At 34.8% G+C, this 21546-nt stretch overlaps 1 protein-coding gene across 21 annotated transcripts in view; it reads right to left on the bottom strand.

The window, feature by feature from the left end:
• Positions 1-21546, bottom strand: part of LOC145992033 (uncharacterized) — a 280869-nt gene that overhangs the window by 171149 nt on the left and 88174 nt on the right. The window contains exon 4 of one of the 21 annotated variants that reach the window (XM_083128146.1): positions 5685-6044. The exons of 16 other annotated variants lie outside the window; for them this stretch is intronic. In XM_083128146.1, coding sequence (XP_082984272.1) covers positions 5744-6044 — 301 coding nt within the window. In that variant the 3' untranslated portion in view covers positions 5685-5743. Of the gene's footprint in view, positions 1-5684; positions 6045-9589; positions 9915-13366; positions 13856-16995; positions 17349-18297; positions 18726-21546 lie in introns of those variants that run through there. 4 more of the 21 variants (XM_083128144.1, XM_083128140.1, XM_083128135.1 and 1 more) reach the window with 4 other exon arrangements.

Below are 21546 nucleotides of genomic sequence, written 5' to 3'. Positions count from 1 at the left end.
GTAACAGTTTGTCTGACTCTATAGTGTTATTCTGTTCAGTAATCTGGGATATAAAATTCAAATTTAACCAGAAAAAACAAATTACACTTTAAACATAAATTTTATTAATATTACAATTCTTCTCACTCAAAATTTTAAAAAAAATAAAATTGCAGCATACACATACGTACCTATCAAGGGGAATTTGTAATACTGGTTGTTCATAAATAACTGGTCAATTTTGTCAGACTATATTATCACCAATAATGAACAGAAATACACAATATTAGCACCATTTGAAAGGGGAATATTTGAAGTTTTACACAGACCTTAAATGTAATTCAATGTGTGTCCCAATGTATGACACAACAGATGTCTAGGTGTCTCGCCAATCCTTCTAAAGCATTTTTGGCATGAAGTTTTTGATGGCAATATCTCAGTTCCAGTAGTGTGTATGGAAGTGGAGGAACGTAAAGGTTGACTTTGATGAAACCCTATAGGAAAAAATCTCACAATATTGCCATCGGAAACTTGATACAAGACATGCTTGAAAAGGTTTGGCAAGAATGAAAGTACTGCCTGGACATCTGTTGTGCCACAAGTGGACATACATCGAATATATTTAAGGTCTGTGTGAAACTTCAAATATTCCTCTTTCAAATAGTGCTAATATCACATTTATCATATAAATATACTCTTACAAAATCAACCAAAAATTTACGATTACTGTGTAGAATATGCAGTGTGTATTATATTGTGTTCATCAAGCTTTATTTGAGAAACAAAACTTCTGCTACAAATACTGCAATAAAATGGCTTGTCTGGTGTGTGCATCAACGTATGTATTATATTGTGTTCATCAAGCTTTATTTGAGAAACAAAACTTCTGCTACAAATACTGCAAAAAAATGGCTTGTCTGGTGTGTGCACCAACGTATGCCTTCTCAAGTGGGAATTCTCCTTAAAGCTCCTTGAACATATGGTACAACTGAAAGGTTTCTCTCCTGTGTGTACTCTAAGGTGACGTTTAAGATGGTTCAGCTGATCAAAAGTTTTGCTGCAGACTGTACACTTGTGTTCCTTCAACTTCCTCAATGTTCTGCTTGATGCATTAACAATGCTGAAACAAAGATTAGTGAATTTCAGGGTGGCTACTCCAAGATCAAATAAAATTCAAGCACAATTCCATGTTCGGAAGGCTAAATTCTCAGAAACTCTAGGTTAAAATAACATTTTCTTTTCTAAATAATATAATTGGCCTTAATATTTTACACTAAATATTTACAAATAGTTTTTTGTACATCCAGTTGAGAATGAAAATCACGCTAATGGGAGTTGAGAAATTATTTCTATAGCCAGGTTCACCAGAAAAATAAAATACCTTCAATAACTTTCTAAGTACCCCTGCAAGAACACAAAGCTGAATAACTAACATGAGGGAGATTGACACCTATGGCAATCCAATTTCCACAAAATCGGAAAACTCTTGACTTTGCATTGTTACATGGTTTGCCATGTTAAAAAACCTACTGTAAAGTGTCTGGTCAGAATGCAATGTTGACAATAGAAGTAAATATACAGGGTGGCCAGAAAGTCCCTTTAAACCTCTACTTATTTCATTCCTACATTAATAATATTTACAGTTAGTTGTCCAAAACATCCGTATGTGCACCTTCATGATCCCTGCACAGCTTGATACGCCTATTGATGGCCATTGGCCGGAATGCATGCAGGCCTAAGTCCATTTTCATGTGAAGCTGCATTGTGATCCTGGCAATTCCAAGTTCTGCAAAATGTTTTCTGGTCGTCTTGCAGGGTGAACGCATCACCGACACACTAACGTCTGCACACTTTTCCTTTCCGGTTGATGGATGACCAGAACGAGGGGCATCCAAAACACTTTCCAGGCGAAAAGCTTTCTTCTCCCACGTGATCAAAGTCTGACGAATTGGTGGCTCCTTACCGAACTGTTCACGAAACCTATCCATCACCTGCGGCATATTTTCGTTTTTTGTGCTTCTGTTCATGGACTCATACACATGTCACTAAGCGCTCCTCCAAAGTGAAGTCACAGGTATCTGCCATTTTTGTTCACCAAAGACGGAAATGCACGACAATGAACTGGTCAACGCACTTACTTTATTCTCCCTCCGCAGGCAGTCACGCGGCAGACACGTGGCAATTCACGAGAGGAGCACTGTTGTCATATCAATAATCAGGATGGGACGCAAAAATCTTAAATATCTTACCATCTTACAATGTTACACGCAATTAGTTTGGGTGTAAAGGGACTTTCTGGCCACACTGTAGTGTTCTTTTTTTGTTTTAATTTTCTTTTACCACAAGTAAACCATGGATGTGTAACATATCCACGTTTCGTAGCTAAAAATAAAGCAAAATAACTTTGAAAAATATACATCGGGGTGTTTTAAATTTCTAAAGTATGGATCCTGATGACTGAATTTTCTTCCACATTTCAGAAGAAAACTCTCCATAGAATTCTTGTCAGCAGATATCCAAAATTTACACTTACATTGCTTTTCATGTTAATAATAATAATAATAATAATAATAAATTTCTTTATTGAGTACTTTCATGTGATTTTTTACATGATTTTTTTTTAACAAAAGTTACAAATGTTTATGATTGAATTACACTTGCACTACTTTTCCACATGAGAATTTTACATGTTAGTTCCAGTTAGAAAATGGCAGCACGACAAAACAGGCAGAGTCCAACGTAAAATGAAGAATTTGTGTATTACATAACAGAGATAGTATTTTGTAAATCAGTATTTCTACATCAAATTCTACATAGTGTTCATATGTAGGATGCTAAAACAATTATATACTCCTATAAGGGATGACAGTGAAATGCACATAGGTGCAGAAAAAGAATTCTCAAGAAAGAGATGTGGCAAATAATTTGCAAATACATGGCATCACAAATGTTCACATTGCCTGAATCTTTGAAGTCGCACAGGTCGTGGATACTACACAGTGCATCTTTTAGTGTACACCAGACGATATCATGCAAGGTTCTTATAATATTTCAACAAACAACTTCAAAGAGTATAAATGAGCCAATTATTTAACCTTCTTAACATCAAATGTGATAAGAATGAAGACAAGAAGGCACTACAGATCTGATTACACTGTACTGCTTAGATGTACTGCATACTCGTTCACTTCTCCATCAATGTGGTAGAAAAGTGATTGCCTTGTGACAAAAATACTCTTACCAGGGAAAAGCGAAACCCTATGGCCCCATAGTTCCAACTCTCAAGTCTAAATGGACTTTACAGCAGGCCCGTAGCTATGGGGGGCAGGGGGGGAGCAATCTTTACAATTATATCACGTGTTACTCTAGCAACATAACAAAGACACTTATTGATTTTGTGATTTATTAGGATGTATGGGATTCCGTATAATGTCGTATCAGGAATGGGGGGGGGGGGGGAATTCCCTTCCAGATTCAGACTTCGGTAAATGATTTAGCAATTTTCAGTATCTAGAACAGTTGTGACATTTTGAGTATTCTTGTATTAAAGGTGCCTAATGTGTTCGGATGTTTTTCTTGGATGTGTTGCTATGAACTTGGAACTGCTTCAAGTTTTGTTTCCCAAGTCTACCTTTTGGTAATAGTGATTCATGTGGTAGAGAGAGGGAATGGATATTTGATTTTTGTTACTTAGCGTTGCTTTTCTGCCACTTCTAGCTAATCGCAACAATGAGCGATGATGTGAAATTGATGAAGAGACACTCATAAGCAGTGCTGCAACCACAGGGGGCATTGTACCCCAAACCCCTACCTTGGATGGAAGTCCATTCTAGGGGAAGTGAACATTGAAGTAAAAAAACAAGACTAGGAGAATCTAAGAATAGCAGGACAATTGGATACCCATGATGGAATTAATTTTTACGTGTTCCTTGAATTTTCTTCCTGACGGTCAAGGGCACTTGCAAGGGGCACAGAGGGGCAATTGCCCCCTATCGATTTCAAATTTTGTACAAATAAAAAATACATTTCATAAAATTTTCTTGCTCGCTCCGCTCGCAATATCTGCTATTCTTATAGTCCAAGTTCAGAGTCAAAGCTAAGGGGCGGCAGGAGTCGGCCCTGGGAGCCAAACGATCTATATGATTTTTTTTTTAAAGAGAATGCCATGGCACCCCGTAAAATTATTGCACCCTATTAAAACAATTTCTTTCTATGAAACTTAATATGAAATATTAATGATCACACTATAATCCAAGAAGTCATTGATCAATCAAGGGATTCCTATTTGTTTGTCAGGTGTCAAAATAATGTATTTCAACTATAATATAATACAATTCACACAATATTTTGCAAAATGGTTAACGTAACCAGTAGGCAAACATTGTCTGTAGTGATGCAAGTCTCTCCTTTGAAGGAAATAGAATCCGTGGTGGACTAAGGAACCAATGTTTTAGCAAGTAGGCCTACAAAAAAAAAGTACTACAAATTTTTACACAATTCATCAAAGTGTATAATAATATGTAACCATTATTATTTAATTAACATAACACAACACAATGGTGTTGTTGGATTCTCGTTAAGATTCCTTTGTGTGTAAAAATCTTGCATACTGTAAACTAGAGGGAAACATTATGAAGCACAATTTATAAAGGGCTCCCTTAATCAGTTCTGCAGAGAGGCCCAAAGCTTTTGGTACATATTAACATTATCAACCTGTAAATATCAAGTAGATACAGCACCTATTAGCCTATTTATGTTAAACTTTATATTCTTTGGCAATCTGGAAAGGTCATCATTTTTTTTTTGTTCGTTGCAGTTTCAAGGTACCATCCCTTTTCTGATACTTATCTCTTTTGGGGGAGGGGACTAGTGCCTCTGTGTACACTGCTTTATCTGCCAATGCAACACAATATATTAAAAATTTGCCCCCTCTAGGATTGACTTCACCCCCCCCCCCCCTACAAAGAATTCCTGGCTACGGGCCTGCTTTACAGACAGGGTGCTTCATAATGTTATTCAGAGTTAAGATAATTTATTACAAGAATGATATTGCACATACCACAACGAAACCAGCACCAGCTGAAACAGTCACTCAAAAGTTGTTTTTTTTTTTTTTTTAGTTTTTTTTTTTTGCTCACACCCTCATGCCTGATGTTACCCAGAGCTATTTCATTTATCCTTTTGCATGCTGGAACTGCATTTAACCAAGTCCACAATCACCACGCAATGTGCATTTTGTTTGAAATTTACTAAGGACACACCTAGTGCAGCTGAACATGACCAACACCTTATGCTCTGGCCTCCTATATCACTGAATCTCTAACTTCTTTTTGTGGGGTTACATAAAAAACAAAGTGTTTGTACCAGAGCTCCTACATGATATCAAAGAATTAAAAGAGTGCATCAAAGCAACAGGAAACAGTATCAACAGGTCCATTTCGTAAAGGGTGTGGCATGAAGAAGAATATCGTGTCAACATGGTCGTTATCACCTGGGGTACCATATCAAATATTTGTAGGTGTGAAAATAAACTAATCAAGTTCCCGTTGCAACTGGTGCTGGTTTCGTTGTGATAAGTGAAATACTCTTCTTGTCATAAATTATCCTAACCCCAAAGAACATTATGAAATATCCTGTATATAAAACAAATTGAGGAAGTACTAAATGTAAAATGAATATTCTTTGTTGTACTTTAAATTTTGAATTAACAAAACTGCTAAAACATACATGAAAGTCAAAATATTGCTCAATATGTTACAAGTTGTCACATGAAACGTAATGCATGTACTCTAACATTATGTCCATGAAGTAACTCTTCACATGCAAAACCTCTGCTACAAGCACTACAAAAATATGGCTTGTCAGGTGTGTGAACCAACATATGTCTTTGCAAGTGACCTTTCCGTTTGAACTTCTTGTCACATAAGTTGCAACTATATGGTTTTTCACCCGTGTGTATTCTAATGTGTCGTTTAAGATCAGTGGACCCTAGAAAACATTTGTTGCAGGTAGTACACTTGTATTTCTTGAATTGAGCCAAAGTTCTGCTTGATACATTAACAATGCTGAAATAAAAATTAATAAAAATTAATCTTATGTTGCATTTCACATTTCATACTTTCATGAATGTAGACATTATTCTAATCTTAATTACAAATGCAAAACATATAAATTCTCAGTTGATATACATCTTAGAGCTATAATTTTTATTTCGCTGTACATATTAAAGTTTTTTAATGCATGAAGAGTGTTACCTACAAATCATGTGACCTTAAATGTGTAGTACAAAAAATAAAATCCTCCTCTCAACAATTTGAAAATAAGTATGAATTGTAGCTTTCATGGCAACGTTATTCAAACAAGTGAACTTGGGTTTCCAGTTAGGTTAAGTCACAAATAGAATCCAACATTTTGAACACATACATTGCCCTCATCATCAGGGAATCTTGCTGTTATTATTCAACTCATGATTCAAGCAAATTAATATTTTTGTACATATGAATATGTGCGAAGTTGATACTGTAAGAAATAAGATTTAGTAGTTCGTCTGAACCTATAGTGTTATCCTGGTCAGTAATTTGGGATATAAAATTCACAAATTTAACCACACAAAACAAATCACACTTGAAATATTATCAAATATATTAACATTACAATTCTCCTCAACATACTGAAAGAACAGATCACAACAACAAATTGTAACACAAAATTAAAAAAAGTACAGCATACACATACTTATCAATGGGAATTTGTAATAGAACATGCTGAGTGCATTAAATTGTGTTCATCAAGCTTAATTTTAGAAACAAAACTTCTGCTACAAATACTGCAATAAAATGGCTTGTCTGGTGTGTGCACCAACATGTGAGTTTTCAAATGAACTTTCTGCTTAAAACTCCTTGCACATATGGTACAACTGAAGGGTTTCTCTCCTGTGTGTACTCTAAGGTGACGTTTAAGATGGTCGAGCTTATCAAAACTTTTGCTGCAGACTGTACACTTGTGTTTCTTCAACTTCCTCAATGTTCTACTGGATGCATTAACAATGCTGAAATAAAGATTAGTGGAATTTCAGGGTGGATACTCCAAGACCAAAATAAAATTCAAGCACAATTCCATGTTCCGAAGGCTAAATTCTGAGAAACTCAAGATTAAAATAACATTTTTATAGAAAATAATATAATTGGCTTTAATATTTTAGACTGTATATTTACAAATAAACTTTTGTACATCATGTTGGGTAAAAATAACACTAATGAAAGTTGTGTCATTTTTGTTATTGCCTGCTTCACAGTAACCAGAAAAACAAAATACCTTCAATAACGTTCTGACTAACCCTGAAACAACACAAAGCTGAATATCTCGCAACAGGAGGCAGCTTGACACCTATGACAATCCAATTTTCACAAAATCAGAAAACTCTTAATTTTCACAGTTGCATGGTTTGCTGTACCAACTACTGTAAAAGTGCCTCCTCAGAATGTAATGTTGACAATATAAAGAAATAAGGTTTTACTATTTCTTTATATTTTTACCACAAATAAATCATGAATCTGTAACATATCCATGTTTCCTAGGTAAAAACGAAAGCAAAATAACTTTGATAAATATACATTGGGATATTTAAATTTCTAAATCATGGGATCTTGATGACTGGTACTGAATTTTCTTATACACTTCAGAAGAAAAAACTATACAAAATTCAAGTCAACATACGTCCAAACTTTACACTTACATTGCTTTTGAGGTTAAGTACTTTCGTGTGAGTTTTTTTAAGTTACAAATGTGTATAAATTAATTACACTTACACTACTTTTCCTCATCAGAATGTTACATGTCAGTTTCAGTTCAGCAAGATAAGACATGCACAGTCCAACTTAAAAAGCAGAATTTGTGTATTACATAACAGAGATAATATTTTCTAAATCAGTATTTATACATTAAATTCTGCATGGTGTCCATATGCAGAATGCTAATAAAATTATAGGTACTGTTACAATTGATGACAGTTACATAAATGAAATGCATAAAATACAGTCAAAACTATACATAGGTGTAGGAATAGAAAGTGTAATTCTCAAGAAAGAGATGTGATAAATATTGCAAATATTCACATTGCCTGAATCTTTGAAGACACACAGGTTGTGGATACTACACACTTGCTCACCAGATGATATTGTGCGAGTTTTTATAATCTTTAGTGCTGTTGTACTCATCATCTTTCAACAACCTCCAGAGTATAAACAAGCCATTCCTTTACCACCCTAACATCAAACATAATAAGAATGAAGACAAGTCATTACAGATCTGAGTAAAGTGTACTGCTTACTCGTTCACTTCTCTATCAATGTCAATACTTTTCCTTTGTGACAAAAAATGCTATTACCAGGGAAAGATGGGAAGTGAAACCCTATAGTTCCACAGTTAACTCAAGTCTGAATGAATTTTATGTACAAGGTGTTACATAATGTTCTTCAGAGTTGGGAAAATTTATTACAAGAAGGGTATTCCATTTAAAATAACAAAACCAGCACCAGATGAAACAGTAACTCGAACTGTTATTTTTATCCTCAGGCCCTCATGGTATAGATCACATGCCTGACATTACCCAGAGCTAATTAATTTATTTATCCTTTTGCATGCTGGAGTTGCTTTCAACAAGTCCGCACTCACCGTGCAACGTGCATTTTGTTTGAAATTTATTAAGGATGCACCTAGTGCGACTGAACATGACCAACACCTTATGCTCTGGCCTCCGATATCACCGCACCTCTGACTTCTTTTGTAGGGTTACATAAAACACAAAGTGTTTGAACCACAGCTGCCACATGATATCGAAGAATTAAAAGAGTGCATCACCAGAACAGTAAACATATCAACAGGACCATTTTGTAAAGGGTGTGGCATGAATATCGTGTCAACATCTACTCTATCAACTAAGGGGCCATATTGAATATTTGTAGGTGTGAAAATAAACTGTTTTGAGTTCCTGCTGCAACTGGTTCAAGTTTCATTGTGGTAAGTTAAATACTCTTCTTGTCATAAATTATCCTAACCCAAAAGAACATTACAAAATACCATGTATATAAAATGTATTGAAGAATTACTAAATATAAAATTAAAAATTCTCATTGGTCTTGAAATTTTAGGATTAGCAAAACTGCTAAACATACATGAGAATATAACATATTGTGGCTGGGTGCTTATTACTCACTATATAATATAAACAATACTAAAAATAGTATAAAATTAATTTAAAGAACTACTTACGTGAGAGAGTATGCAATTGTTGAAGAACGACGTTTCAGGGTACAACTGCCCACTTCATCAGGTTTATAATTCTTTTTAAGCACTAAAACATAATGCTGCGTTGTAAACTGTAATATGAGGATTAACCCAATGTTTCTAACCCAACCCTCTGCCTAATCCTCATATTACACTTTACAACACAGCATTATGTTTTAGTGCTTAGAAAGAATTATTAAACTGATGAAGGGGGTAGTTGTACCCTGAAACGTCATTCTTCAACAATTACATACTCACTCGCGTAAGTAGTTCTTTAAACTAATTTTATACTATTTCTAGTATTGTTTATACATGAGAGTTAAAATATTGCTCAGTGTGTAGAAAGTTGTCACATGAAAAGTAATGCATGTGCTCTAACATTATGTTCATAAAACGACTCTTCAGATATAAAACCTCTGCTACAAGTAATACAAAAATATGGCTTGTCAGGTGTGTGAAGCAACATATGTCTTTGCAAGTGAGCTTTACGCGTGAACCTCTTGTCACATGTGTTGCAACTATATGGTTTTTCTCCTGTGTGTATTCTAATGTGTCGCTTAACATCAGTGGCCCCTAGAAAACTTTTGTTGCATGTACCACATTTGTACTTCTTGACTTTATCCAAAGCTCTGCTTGCTACATTAACAATGCTGAAATAAAAATTAATAAAATTTAATCTTTGTTGCATTTCACATTTCATAAATATTAAAATTATTCTAAAAATGCAGAACGAACATTTAAATTCAAAGTTGATAAACATCTTTGAGTTATAAATTTTCTTTCACTGTACATCTGTACATATTAAAAAAATTTAATACATGAAAAGTGTGCACTACAAATCATGAGACTTTAAATGTGCAGTAGAAAATATAAAATTTCCTCTATACATTTTGCAAATAAGTAGGAATTGTAGCTTTCCTGGTAATGTGATTCAAACAAGTGTTTTGGGTTCTTGGGTTACCAGGTATGTTAAGTCTGACAACGTTTTGAGTGAATACATTGAACTCACCATCAGATAATCTAGCTGGTAACCTGAGAATACTTGCTTTAATTTGATAATAGTAGATGGCCATATTATATGCAGAGGTTGATCACCATTTGCAATGTGCTATTTTATAGAAAAGCTAAATATGCAAAACAGAAGTCCCGTAAAAATATTCATAAAGAAAATTACAAAAGTTTTTTTTTTTTTTTCAATCACATGTCTATTTAAGGACAACTTTTGTTGCAGTGGTGACTATTGAAAATGACTACACTTAATTATGGAATGAAGAACAGAGCAGTTGATATAACTTGTTATTGTAACACATAAGGGTGAAGTTTTCAGTTTCTTCTGGTGAAAGTTTGACATGCAGTGTGTCCAGATTGAGACTAATGCATTTCAATCTGTTGCAACAGACAGAGATAAATATAAATTAAGCATTAGATGAGCAAGAGCACCTGTGACATTTTTCTCCCAGATGATATGTGAATTAGGTGCTGCAGTAACAAGAACTCAAAATAGTAGTGGTTAAAATACTTTTTATTTAACAAAAATACTTTTTATTTAACAAATTTCCATATTTTTTTCTACAGTGAAATTACATCGCATTTCTCATTTATGCAAACACCTACAGAGAGGAATCTGAGATATTTGTAACAATGTTTATAAAAGACTGCAACTACTATTAACTTCATGTTACAGAATAATCTTAATCACCACATAAATAAAAAATACTGCCTATGCCTTTCATACATTTGTATTTTATTTAAAACTAGCCGATTGGCAGTATTGCCCAGGTATTTATTTATCCTAATCTTTTACTAGACAGGAAGCATAACTTGCAGGATATGACATGAAAATGTCAGGAAACAGAATGCTATTTTATGTCCTCGTCCCACCCAACCCCTAGGGGTGCCAGGGGGGTGTCTTACCCGCACAGTATTTCTTTTGAGATTGCAAGTGATATATGTACCAAGTTTGGTTGAAATCGTTCCAGGCGTTCGAGAGTTATTGCTGAACAAACAAACACACATATATATATACACACACACACATCCATTTTTATATAAAGAGAGATTGAGGTGTAATATGACAACCAAGTTTTCAATTTAGTGTGTTTTGAACTTTAGAGGGTAGGCTGAGGATCCTAATAGCATCTAAGCAAGAAGGTTCTGTTTTGAACAGCCAGATACTCCAATGTTGGCTTTCTGTGAAAAACTACTTCCTCCAACTATCAAGTGACAAATCCCAGTTTTCTTTCAATCGTGTACCCTCCAACTATCAAGTGACAAGTGACAAGTTCCCGTTTTCTTTCAATCATGTACTCTGGGAAGAACTCACAGAACTAGCCTCTGTGTGCAAGGATGCAAGATTGAAGGATGGATAAAATTGAAGGTACAACCACAAAATAAAACCCATGCAGTTGCCAGGATTTCAACCTGGGACCATTGGTGGTGATATTGTGAATTCAGAACTCTTAAGCTCTTGGAGACTGTAGTAACGTGAAAATTCTGAGAACACTAGCCATGTTATTTCCATAAAAATTCTTCCTGTATGACTAAGAAACACTTCTAAACTTTTAAGTTGTGAAAACAGGTTCTGTGATAACAACTCCTAATTACACAGTATTCTTAGGGAAATAACATAAGTGGTGTGTCATGGTGGACAAGTGTGCATGCGTGCTCAACTCACAATCTCATCAGCAATCAATCCAGGTTGAAGTCCTGACTGGGCATGGATTTTCCTTTATGAGTGTACATCCATCAATTTCACTGTCACATATATTGTATGATTAGACACTGAGTGGAAGCTGTTTCTGTGGATTCTTTACAAAAAACAATTCAAGGAAGCAAATATTTTGGATGTAAAAATTTACAGAAATGTGGTGTGAAAAGTCAATAGTGTAAAGTCATAAGATGGTGCAGTTCATTCAAATCCATACAGCTATTCTGCTCAATAATGTTGGGCATAGAATGCACAAAATTAATCATAAAAAACAAATCACTCTTCACAAATTATAAATTTTATTATCACAATTATCATCAAAATACTGAGAGAACAGACATCATTTATCCAAAGTGTATTTCAAATACCATACAAGATGACCACGTACACATGTCATATTGAGACAGAATAATTTTTAACACTGTTACACAGGTACTCAATTTTTTGTACTCTACTACCTCGTTGTTGCCAAGTTAGGAAGCCATTGCTGAACAGCCACTGAAGTATTGAGTACTGAACAGATTTCTTGATGTTAGAAGGGCTACCACCCAAGGATAACCACACACTTCAAAAATTAGAACTAATGATATCAGATAGAAGATTTAAAGTCTCTGTAATAGCAGGGATAAGGGACATTCCAAAATCGACAATTCATCTGATGTTGACTGAAGACTTGATGATGAGAAACGCATCCGTGCAATGGGTGCTAAAATTTCTCACACCCCTTCCGAAGCAATATTGCGTTCATATTTCGAATGAAAATTTGGAATTAATGAGAAGTCTGAGAAAATGTATCTACTCTAGTAAGAGGACGAGACATGGGTACATCATTATGACTTCAAAATGAAGCAGCACTTGACTTTCCTCCCCCCCGATGGCAAAAAGTACACAAATCAAAATGGAAGCTGTTTTTGACTGTTTTGGTATTGCAAAGGGCCACTGCTTATAAAGTTTCGTAACAGAAATGTCATGATTGATGGTGCATGGTGCAAAAATTTGACCATACTGCATCAAGCCATTCACCACAAAAGGGGGAACTAATGATAGCGATAATCCACCACCATACACATATAACATATATCACCAGATCTGGCCAGCAGTGATTTTTATCTATTCGACATTTGACGTTCAAATAAAAGAGACAGTAATATAAAAATGACAAAAATATAATGTGCTGTGAACTCCTAAGTCTCAGAATGGATGTTTCTACAACACTGGAATTATGAGTTAGTCATTCAAATTGAAAGAAGGTGTAAATAGAAAGAAGACACTACACTGAAAAAGAAACCACATTCTTTTTACCTCATCCTATCTTGTTTCTTTTTTTAAAAAAAAATTCCAATGGACTCCCCTCATAAGTAAACACAAAATTAAAACTACTGAAGATTAGGTTGTTTTCCTCACTCTTCTGCCATTTCTGGCTCATCACGATGATAAGAATATGATGAAATTGATAAAGACAAATAATTCTAACCTGGAACCCCTGGCATCATAGCATGCTGTGATGACCACTAGCACAGAGGTTCGAACAAAATTAAAAATTGTAAAAATAAAACCAAATTGCAGCAAACAGATATCTTTCAAGATAAATTTCTAACAGAAAATGAATGTATTATTTTATGTTCATCAAGTTTTATTTGAGAAACAACACTTCTGCCACAAATAATGCAATAGAATGGCTTGTCTTTGTGCAGAAACATGTGAGTTTTCAAGTGAGCTTTCTGCTTAAAACTCCTTGTACATATGGTACAACTGAAGGGTTTCTCTCCTGTGTGTACTCTAAGGTGATGCTTAAGATTGGTGCTCCTATCAAAACTTTTGCTGCAGAATGTACACTTGTATTTCTTGAACTCCTTCAATATTCTGCTTGATGATGTAATAATTCTGAAATAAAGATTAGTGGAATATCAGGATGACTACTCTAAAACCAACATAAAATTCAAATGTAATTCCATGTTACCATGTGGAAATTCTCAGAAAGTCGATGATTTCTAAATAATATAATTAATTAGGCTTAATAATTTACACAAAACTTTTACAAATAGTTTTTCTACATTCATAAAAGTAAGGATGGAATGCACTAATGGAAGTTAGGTAATTATTTAGAGTCCATGGTTCACAATAATGAGAAAAATAAAACACCTTCCATAACCATCCTTCTAGCACAGGAACAACGCCGCACTGAATAACCAACAACACAAGGGAGCTTGACACCTAGACCAATCAAATTTCTATAAGATCAGAAAACTCCTGACAGCAGCAATGCACAGTTTGCTGTATCTACCAGCTACTGTGAAAATTTCTGATCAGCACACACTAAATTAACAATATAAGGATGGGTGCAGTTTTTTTAATTTTTACCACAATTAAGAAATGAACATTTAACAATATCCAAGCTACGTATGAACCAATAAAGCAATATAACTGAGAAATATACATCAGGACATTATGAATTTCTAAATGATTGGGTCTTGATCACTGTGTGCTCACATGTAGGATGAAAATGACAGATATTGCTACAAGGGATAATACTGGAATGCATATAATATGGGTCAAAACCCCACATATGTGTAGGTGCAGGGATGGAGAAGTGTAAAGCTCAAGAAACGGATGTGACAAATGATTTACAAATACATGGCATTGCAAAATATTTCAATTACCTTAAACCTTGAACAAACAGACAGGCTTTCCTGATTGTGTACCAGAGAATATCATCCAAGGTTCTTATGATCTTTAGTACTGATGCACTTGCCTTACATCAACAAACTCCAGAGTATACACTAGCGGCACCTTATAACAAATATAATCAGAATGAAAACAGAAGTCACTACAGATGTGAGTACACGGCATTCCTTATATGTACAGGACCCAATATATGTCCTTGTTAGAAAGTCAAGGGTTCTAGGTACAAATCCTGGATAAGGTAAATTTGCTCGTATTTCATGAATACATAATTCATTTATCATTAGAGTTAACATAGAAATACAAGTAACTTCCAATAACAAATGATATCAAGTAGGTATTTTCTACCTACTTGAAAGTAAATATAACATTTTCTGTTGTTATAAAACCCCTGCATATTTATTTCTAATGCTGAAGTTGTAATGATATTTTTGTGCATTTTGCACAAATTTAGTAATTAATGAGGACAATTTCTCATGGTTAGAGAAAATAGACAATTCATAATTTCTGTACAATAACATCCCTGATAAGTAGACACTATCAGGTTTTCTTTTACTTAAACTATGTCAAGAATAGATCAACAGATATCCCAATTGTGTTTTCCATTAATTATGTTGACATTTTAAAGATTGTTGTTTCCAATTGTGAATATATCTCATATTGCATTATATTATTAGCTACAGATATCCAATAAATACTATATTATCAGATTTTTTTTTCATTCAAGTTTTCCAGTGAGCTTTACTTCCCAAATATATGTGGGTGAGTCAAACATGAACAAGATGATAAAGTGAAAATATCCACTTACGACCAAGCAGAGGTCAAAGTGGGCATGTCTAAGACTCATTCTATACCATGCAGTTCACCTTTGAAACATTCAGTCAATAGCAAGCATGAAGAATGAGCAAGCAGTGCCAGCCTCAGTTGCAGAACATATTATTGTTAAATTTCTTGGCGAAAAAGGTGGAAAGCCAAGTGTAATTTTGCAAAGATTAAAGCAGCAATTTGGTAGTGAGTGGATGTGAACACATGCAGAATATGACTCGTGCAAAGCAAGCCAAAACAAGTTTTGTGGCAGAACACGTTCAAGCAGTCTGACAGCTGATTGAACAGGATTGGCTTTCAATCTTGTTATATCCATGTGGATAAAATGTGAAAAGAAATTTCAATCAGTCATGAAACGGTATTCTCACTTATGACTAGACACAAATTTGCCACTATACCCAGAACCAAAGCACACCAGGATAGAGCAGTGGAGAAGTGATGAGCCAGGACAGGTAAAGTGGAAACTCAATCATCACCGAGTCAGGTGATCACAACAGTTTTCTGGCTCACAAATGGGTGGTGTTTGATTTTCTTCGTTTATGGGAGACAGTGAATGCTGCTTATTATTGTACACTTTTGGACAAAGTTAATGCTGTGTACAGCTCTGAAAGACGGGGATTACCCATTCATAATGTCACTGTTCTGCGTGACAATACAAGACCTCACACTGCAGCTTTAACTTAAGAAAAACTTGCAAAAATGTACAGGACTGTGCTGGAACATCCTCTCTATAGCCCTAATCCCTCACCCTGTGATTATCACTAGTTTGAAACACTTAATGAGGTGTTGGAAGGTAAATGTTTCAAGTGATAAGAAACTTCTCACTTCTCATGCAATTGGCTTTAGCACAAACCATGGTCTATCTAGGCCTAAGCATTAAAAAATCTGGAGGCAAAAGTGCCTTCATTGTAGTGGAACACATACAGAAAAATGATCTACAAATTTGAATTTTTGCAACAATTTCATGCAATAAAAAGTTAGAGAGATAAATTCCAGTTTATATTTGACTGAACCAACTGCATGAAAAGCAAAAAGTAAATTCAGAGTATGTATGGATCGTGACTTAATACTAAAATTCTTAAAATTGTTCCTCAGTAAAAAGAGTATAAATAGACGTAATTATTTGAGGCCAGGTGAAAAATCAAACACTTTGAAAATTAAAACAATAATCTTCAGTTTAAAAACACCTGTTCTCAAAATTTAATATGATCATTAATTTGCAGGTAAATTTATATCTGTTGGTGAAGTTTATGAATAAACAACATAAATCAAATGTTTTATGCTCTTTAAACATGCACTTTTTTACTGTTGAACTCTACTGTACCAATTCACTGAAGAACTTTTCTCAAGAATTTCCAGTTATGGGGAACTGTTACCTTTCGTGAAAATTGCTTTTGTTAATATCACTAACATTCAATCAATTCAATGCAAAAAAAGAGACAATATTTTAAGCAAATATGTTCTAGCTTTATTCACAAAGCACTGGTTACTTGTTTTATTTGTATTCATAATTAATTCACTTCTGTAAATCCTACATTTATGAGCACATTATCAAACCACATTTTCTAGAGAATGTTGTAAACTATGTTTTTTAAATTCAAATTCGAGTGAAAACTTTTTGCTACAAAATTCACAACTGAACAATTTATGACTTAACTTATGACGAATCAACTGAGATTTTTGTCTGAAACTCTTAAAGCACACATTGCAAGTGTGAGGTTTCTCTCCAGTGTGCAGTAGCATATGTCTCTTGACATCTGATGTGCGGGTGAAACATTTCGAGCACAGGTGACAAGGATATCTTGCTCTCCGCGACACAACGGCAGGTGACGCTCGACTTGGGGGAGCAGCACTTGAGAGATTAACACAGCTGGAAATAAAACAACAGGGGAACTTACGTAAAATCATTGCTACTGACTTTATATTGCTCATTGTTAATATGCAAAAGTTGTCTTCTATAATTATTTTCTTTACACACCCACACATTAAAGATATTACATAAATTAAGTTCACACTATGAAGAAGGTTTTATTTTCTTTACAATTGTATGTAACTGTAATTGTAAAAAGGGAGGATCAGCAAATGAAAACTGTGGTGATATGTGTGCTTCATAACAAGTATGGCTAATGTATGACCTAGATAAAATTCAAATACAATTCTAAGTTTTCAAGGCAAAAAACAATTATTATAATAAGTAATTTGCATTAACATTTTATGCTAAACATTTGAGACATTCACACATTATTCTCGGAATTCATGGTCAGTAAACAACCTGTTTGCATAGTGTTATCTCACTTTCTCGGATTAAATTTACTTTTCACAAGATTTATATTTCCTTCTGCATTAAAAACGAATAACATAAGGTTTCTGTTACAGTCAAAGAAAAGCTGATTTGAGATTTCACTTTGTTTAAAATACAAACTATCAGCACAAAATATCTACTTTATGATTTAGCACACACAGAGATATACTATGCTGAAGATTCAGCAAAATATGCAGGTTTAGCCAGAACTCACACACAGGTCTCTGACATACTGTGGTATTGCTCTACTAACTGAGCCAACCAGCCTTCATTTTGCCTGATTTTTCACTGCCGTGTGTGGAATTCTCTCCAAAAGGACAGGTAATACAGCAGAAGAAAAAAATCAGGCAAAAACTGGGCTGACTTGGTAGCTCAGTTGGTAGAGAAATATAACAACAGTATGTCAAAGACCCAGGTTTAAGATTTGGTAAAGCCTGTATTTCTCATTGAAATTTCTACAAATTGTCTACTGTAAACAACTCTACTCTCTTAAGCTTTGTAGAAAGGTTATATTTAGGAACTGAAAGTAAACAAGGTGATCACATCACACCTATGCCATTGCTGAGGCCCAACTTTTAGGATTCATAAACTTGCTAAACAATACATAAAAGTCACCATTTTGCTCCAAATGTTGAAAAGGGTTTTCACATGAACCGTAATAGGTGTGTTCTAAGATTATGGCAATGAAGCATCTCTCCAGATACAAAACTTCTGCTGCAAATTCTACAAAAATATGGCTTTTCAGGTGTGTGAACCAACATATGTCCTTGCAAGTGACCTGTTTGCTTGAACCTCTTGTCACATATGTTACAACTATATGGTTTTTCTCCTGTATGTATTCTAATGTGTCGCTTAAGCTCGAAAGGCCATTGAAAACTTTTGCTGCAGGTAGTACACTTGTGTTTCTTCACTTTATCCAAAGTTGTGCGTGCTGTATTAACAATGCTGAAATAAAAATTAATAAAATTTAATCCTAAGTTGCATTCCACATCTCATATTTTCATGAATGTTGATTAATCAAATTACAAATACAGAAAGAACATTTAATTTCTCAGTTGACATAGATCTTCGGGTAATAATTTTTATTTCACTGCATATATTAGCTTTTTTTTTTAATACATAATTCCGCACTTCAAATCATGTGACCTTAAATGTGCAGTAGAAAATACAAAAACATTTTCATCTTGAGCATTTGAAGATAGTAGATAACCATATTTTATGCAGAGGTTGGATTTTGTTGGATTTTAATGGGAGAAAAAAAAAAAACAAGTGTTGATGCTTGAAATACAGAAGTAATTTTGCAGCTTGTTCTAAAATATTTACCTCCCTGTGCAAGGGAAAGAACAAAGAAATAGATGAACAAAGAAGTAATTTGTGTTTTAGAAGAAAAAATGTGTTGCATTTTTTTCTTATTTATTTTCCAGTCTCACAGAATAACAACATGCATGACAGAATCTCTGTTTCATACATTAATTTGCAGTCTGGTGTTAATGTGGCATCTGTCAACTTCATTTGAACACAAAACAAATGGGTTTTGAAGGAGGTAACTCCTCTGGAAATCATCATCTGCTGATAGAGATCAACATCATTCAAAGCAGCAAACTGTAAGTTCAGGAAGTTCAGAATCGTTTTCCCAGAAATGAAGGGTGTCTACCAAAATAACAAATCCAAAATTCTTGTCTTCTTTAACAACGTTTCTTTACTTTTTTTTCTTAACCTTTATTTCTTCGACAATTAACAATTAAGAAAATAAAAATTATTTAATGAAAAAAATCCTACCAAAAGGTAAGTTGAAACTGTAATTAACAAGAGAATTAGAATTCGACTTGCTTTATGTATTAATGCACCCTAGACTACATTTGGCAGACTAGAGAGTCCCTGGCATCTGGACTCGCAGGAAATATAATCTTGTGTGGGGCTCGTGTTTGTTGTCCCTATATACTTCTGATTGTCCCTTCATCCCTCTTTCCTTACCATGTTACAAATTTCATCTTCGCAATTTGTCAAAAAGGGCAGAAAAATAAAGTAAAATACAGTCATTGTGAGAGCAAAAATTCTTGACCACTGGTATAATTTATTGACTTGCATGACTTTCTTAACTGGTAGACTGTGGTAGGCAGGTCACCTTACTTTCACTTGACCTTGTTTTAGCCCATGAAAAAGACGCCTCGTGTGTAATTTGGTCTTCGTTTCTCCCAATTTTTTCAAAGGATCACTCTTTAATAAGTACGAGGGTCACTATTTATATTCTGAGCCTTGGCAACACTGATTGAAGTTGGCGCGATTTGACGTTTGCACGGAATCGTCTGGCATTATTGACCATAACGTACTTCAAATGTTTTGTCAATAGCTTCATTTGTGTTGTTTATGTTGACTTGGAGATTGCGCGACAACAATAAAATGGAATTAACTCATGAACATTTTCGTGCGATGATTTTTTACGATTTTCGAAGTGGATTATCAAGACAAGAGTGCATCGATCAAATTACTTCCACATTTGGCGATGAAGCCCCATCCTTTGCCACTGTGAAACGCTGGTATAACGAATTTAATCGTGGCCGCCATTCGCTCACCGACGAGATTCGCGAAGGTCGTCCAAAATCAGTTGTTGTTCAAGAAAACATTGATGCTGTGCAAAACCTAATACTGCAAGATCGTCATGTGACATACTGTGTGATTGAGGCAACCATAGGCATTAGTTCCACCAGCATATAAAAAATATTACATGATCATTTAGCTGTGAGAAAGGTATGTTCTCGTTGGATCCCACACAATTTGACAAAAACTCAAAAAGACGCTCGCGTCAATTGGTGCAAACAAATGCTCAATAAATACAATCGTGGTGCTTCAAAAGACGTATATAAGATTGTAACAGGTGATGAATCATGGATATATGCATATGAGCCGGAACATAAACAGCAGTCGACTGTATGGGTGTTTCAAGATGAACCCAATCCAACAAAAGTTGTTCGCGCTCGAAGCACATCGTAACAAATGGTCGCCTGTTTTTTCGGGAAAACTGGTCATGTGGCAACTGTGCCTTTAGAGGAACGTAGAACGGTCAACTCTGAATGGTACACAACAATTTGTTTGCCAGAGGTCTTCGGTCAAATACGGAAAACAAACAAACGCCGTCGGATCATTCTTCATCAAGACAATGCCAGCTGTCACACATCTCGTCTAACAACCGACTTTATGAACAGTCAAAAAATCGAATTGATGGGTCATCCGCCGTACAGTCCTGATTTGGCACCCAATGACTTCTTCTTGTTCCCGAATGTCAAGAATAAATTTCGTGGACAACGATTTTCGTCAGCGGAAGACACCGTTGATGCGTTCAAAAACCATATTATGGAGGTGTCTCAAGACAAATGGTTCGAACGAATGCAAAAGTGTATTGACCATAAAGGAGAATACTTCGAAAAACAATAAAGCAGTTTTCAATGCCAATTCCTGTTTTTTCAAAATATAAATAGAGACCCTCGTATTATGTATATTTCTTATATTACATTACGTTTCTTCTTTAGGCTACTAGGACTTCCAACATGAGATTGTTAGTGGTGACATTTTGAGTCAATGGGTCAATTCCCTTGCCCACTGAAGTAGTAAAATTCTGAAAACACTGGCCAGTTTGTTTCCCTAAAAATCCTTCCTGTATGGCTTAGCAACACTGTAATGTTGCTTCTAATCATCCAAGTGATGAAAACAGATTCTGTTTGGAAACTACGTTGCTAACAACTCAAGTGATAACAATACCCCATTATTT

The sequence above is a fragment of the Lepisma saccharinum genome, chromosome 9, assembly GCF_977018435.1.
Source record: "Lepisma saccharinum chromosome 9, izLepSacc3.1, whole genome shotgun sequence".
Taxonomy (NCBI): domain Eukaryota; kingdom Metazoa; phylum Arthropoda; class Insecta; order Zygentoma; family Lepismatidae; genus Lepisma; species Lepisma saccharinum.
The sequence above is the reverse complement of the archived record's forward strand: the minus strand, read 5'-3'. Positions and strand labels throughout refer to the sequence as shown.